At 41.8% G+C, this 3,273-nt stretch overlaps 1 protein-coding gene across 1 annotated transcript; it reads left to right on the top strand.

The window, feature by feature from the left end:
• Positions 1–591: 591 nt before the first annotated feature.
• On the top strand, positions 592–1,742 carry LOC308495231 (ADP-ribosylation factor-like protein 6-interacting protein 1; the record flags this gene model as incomplete). Its single annotated transcript, XM_081043154.1, has 1 exon — positions 592–1,742. The coding sequence occupies one exon, from the start codon at positions 592–594 to the stop codon at positions 1,201–1,203; it is 612 nt and encodes a 203-aa protein (XP_080899280.1). The 3' UTR covers positions 1,204–1,742.
• Between the last annotated feature and the right edge of the window lie 1,531 nt (positions 1,743–3,273).

Raw genomic sequence — 3,273 nt, 5'->3', positions numbered from 1 at the left:
ATCAACCTGTTGCAGAAGGCACTCCTGTAGATGTCTAGGAAGAGAAATAGTAAATCAGTGATTGCCATGAATAACCAAGGCAACAAGATAGCTCAGAAACAAAGTGAAAAGTCTCCAGAAAAGGAACTTAGAGATATGGACATTTGTGATTTAAATGACAGAGAATTCAAGATTGCAATTCTGAAAAAACTGAACGAGATGCAAGAAAACAAAGAAAGGCAGTTTAATGAACTCAGAAACACAATCAAAGAACACCATGAGCATTTTACAAAAGAGATTGAAATTTTGAAAAAGAACCAAATAGAATTTCTGGAGATTAAGAACTCAATAGAAGAAATTAACAATAAAATATCCAGCTTAGGTAGTAGAGTTGACCAGATGAAGGAAAGAATCAGTGACATCGAAGATAGAAACGTGCAATTTACACAGATGGAAGAAGAAAGAGACTTGAGACTTAAATGAAGTGAAAGAACTCTACAAGAACTTTCTGACTCCATCAGAAAGAGCAAGGCGCCGGGGTCGCCGTGTGGGTCTCGGAGGAGGGCTGAGTCGGAGGCGTTTTGTGCTCGGTGAGGCGGTATTTCGGGGACGATGGCGGAGGGAGATAATCGCAGCACCAACCTGCTGGCGGAAGAGACTGCTGGTCTGGAAGTTCAGCTGCAAGGATGGGGAGAAGTGATGCTGATGGCTGATAAAGTCCTGCGATGGGAAAGAGCCTGGTTTCCACCTGCCATTATGGGCGTGGTTTCTTTGGTGTTTTTGACTGTCTACTATCTCGATCCATCTGTTCTGTCCGGTGTTTCCAGTTTTGTTATGTTTTTGTGCTTGGCTGACTACCTTGTTCCCATTCTAGCGCCTAGAATTTTTGGCGCCAACAAATGGACCTCTGAGCAGCAGCAACGATTCCATGAAATTTGCAGCAACCTGGTAAAAACTCGCCGCAGAGCTGTGGGCTGGTGGAAACGCCTCTTCACACTGAAAGAAGAAAAACCGAAAATATACTTCATGACCATGATCTTCGCGCTCGCGGCTGTTGCTTGGGTGGGACAGCAAGTCCACAACCTTCTTCTCACCTACCTGACAGTGACTTTCTTACTGTTGCTTCCTGGACTAAACCAACATGGAATCATTTCAAAGTACATTGGAATGGCCAAAAGGGAGATAAACAAGCTTCTCAAACAAAAAGAAAAGAAAAATGAATAAGACATCTGTTTTATTCCCTGTGATGAAGTATCCCTTGCCTTGGAACAGTTTCTGTTAGGCTATCTGGATACTCAGCTGTTACAGAAGTAACTCTCTGCTCTCCCTCCTTCTGCCCTTAGTTACTAGAAATTCCGACCTGCCAGGTAAGCGTTTATGCGTAGTGTCTCCATGTCAAGTGTAGCTGGCTGCGTTCTCATCAGTTGGCCTGATAAGGATAACTCATTCGTGAATATGACTTGTTTTGATTTTGCGCCCCTGGGGTTAACTGAATTCTTACTTTTGGGCCCCTTCCTTTAAAAAAATACAGTGGTGAACTTCACCCTTTAGTGTAGTTGACAGTGACTTTGGATAATTGTTCGAATTGATCTTTGCTTTAGTTGGATGTACAAGGGGGAGTGGTCTGTGGCTACAGGAAGCCAGTTCTACTGTCTGCTCCCACAGTCTGCTTAAAATACGGTCTGGCTTCATGAATACAGAGAGCAAGTTTACCACTTCTGATGAAGAGACCAATTAAAACTCATTCCTCATTTTGTTTCTATACCATGGGAGATCCGCATGGAATACAATGGAACTGATTCCATGCCCCGGTAGATGTTGGTTTCTCCCTTGTGCAAAACTTAGTAGTTGGTAGGAAGCATTGCTCCTCATCCAGCACGGGGCTGGCAGGCTTCCAGCGCTTGTAACTTATAGTAAGTAGTAGTCCTTCAGGCTTCATAAGAACACGCTTCCAGAAGCTCGGAGTTCAGCTTTTTAGCATACTTTCAATCTCAGATTCTCAGCTGACTGAAAATAAAGGACACGAGAGGTAAGACTCCTGTCCGTGACCTTCACTCCAACACCAGCCTAGCCAATCAAGGACTCATGTCTTCCTGTGTTTAGTCCAGATTCACTAGAAAATCATCTTATCCTACTAACTATTCCAGACCAGAACCAGCCTTTAAAGGTAAGCCTCAGGAGTCTCATTTTATGGTAACGTTGGCTGCTTTTGTCCCCATAGATTTGGCTTAGGAGGTGGTGCCTACGCTGGCGTCGGACTTTTTTCCTAGATATTTCCCGGAAGAGTACAGGGCTGTGGGTGAGAGCAGACATGTGGAGATGCTAGATGGCCTTAGGTCAACAGAGATTTTTAAATTCCTTGGAAAGTGTCTTAGAATCATTGTCCCTCTTAATAGCTAGAAATTTAAAGTAGTTGAAATCTGTAGGAAGGAACCTCTGAGGGCCAAAAATGTGACACATTTGGGAACAATTCTTCAACTCTGATTAACTAGCTGTAATACAGTTCTGTGAATTTATTGCACTGATGCCGTTAGACCTGGACCTTGTGGTATGTTTGTCTCTAAGACTTTTCCTTCGCTTCAGTATTGCTGTAAACAGTGGCCCCCATGTAGCAGATGTTTGATTTTTGTTTTTAATGTTTCATATGAAAACCACAAACTACCTTCCATGTGTTTCTTCATTGTAAATAAGCCTGTTTTCTTAGCTGGGTTTTTTCATGTGTACGTGTTTTACCAAGTTAACTACTTTTATGGTTTTAATCCTGTATTTCTTCTACTTTGTTTTGAGAAAAGGGGGAAAAATTAAAAGCTGGAATCCAAAAAAAAAAAAAAAAGAGCAATATAAGAATAATGGGCATACCAGAAGGAGAAGAAAGAGGGAAGGGAACAGAGAATATATTCAAACAAATCGTCGATGAGAACTTCCCAAACTTGTGGAAAGAACTGGATCCTCAAATCCAAGAAGCAAATAGAACACCTAATTACCTCAATCCCAACAGGCCTTCACCAAGGCACATTGTATTGAAGCTGTCTAAAATCAATGACATAGAAAGAATCCTCAAGGCAGCCAGGGAAAAGAAGACGGTAACTTACAAAGGAAAGCCCATTAGATTATCATCAGATTTTTCAGCAGAAACTCTACAAGCTAGGAGGGAATGGAACCAAATATTCAAACTATTGAAAGAGAGAAATAATGAGCCAAGAATAATATATCCAGCAAAGATCTCCTTTAGATATGAGGGAGGAATAAAGACCTTTCAAGACATCCAGAAGCTGAGGGAATTTTCTAAATCAC

This window comes from Rhinolophus hipposideros (genome assembly GCF_964194185.1).
Source record: "Rhinolophus hipposideros genome assembly, chromosome: X".
NCBI lineage: Eukaryota > Metazoa > Chordata > Mammalia > Chiroptera > Rhinolophidae > Rhinolophus > Rhinolophus hipposideros.
The sequence above is the reverse complement of the archived record's forward strand: the minus strand, read 5'-3'. Positions and strand labels throughout refer to the sequence as shown.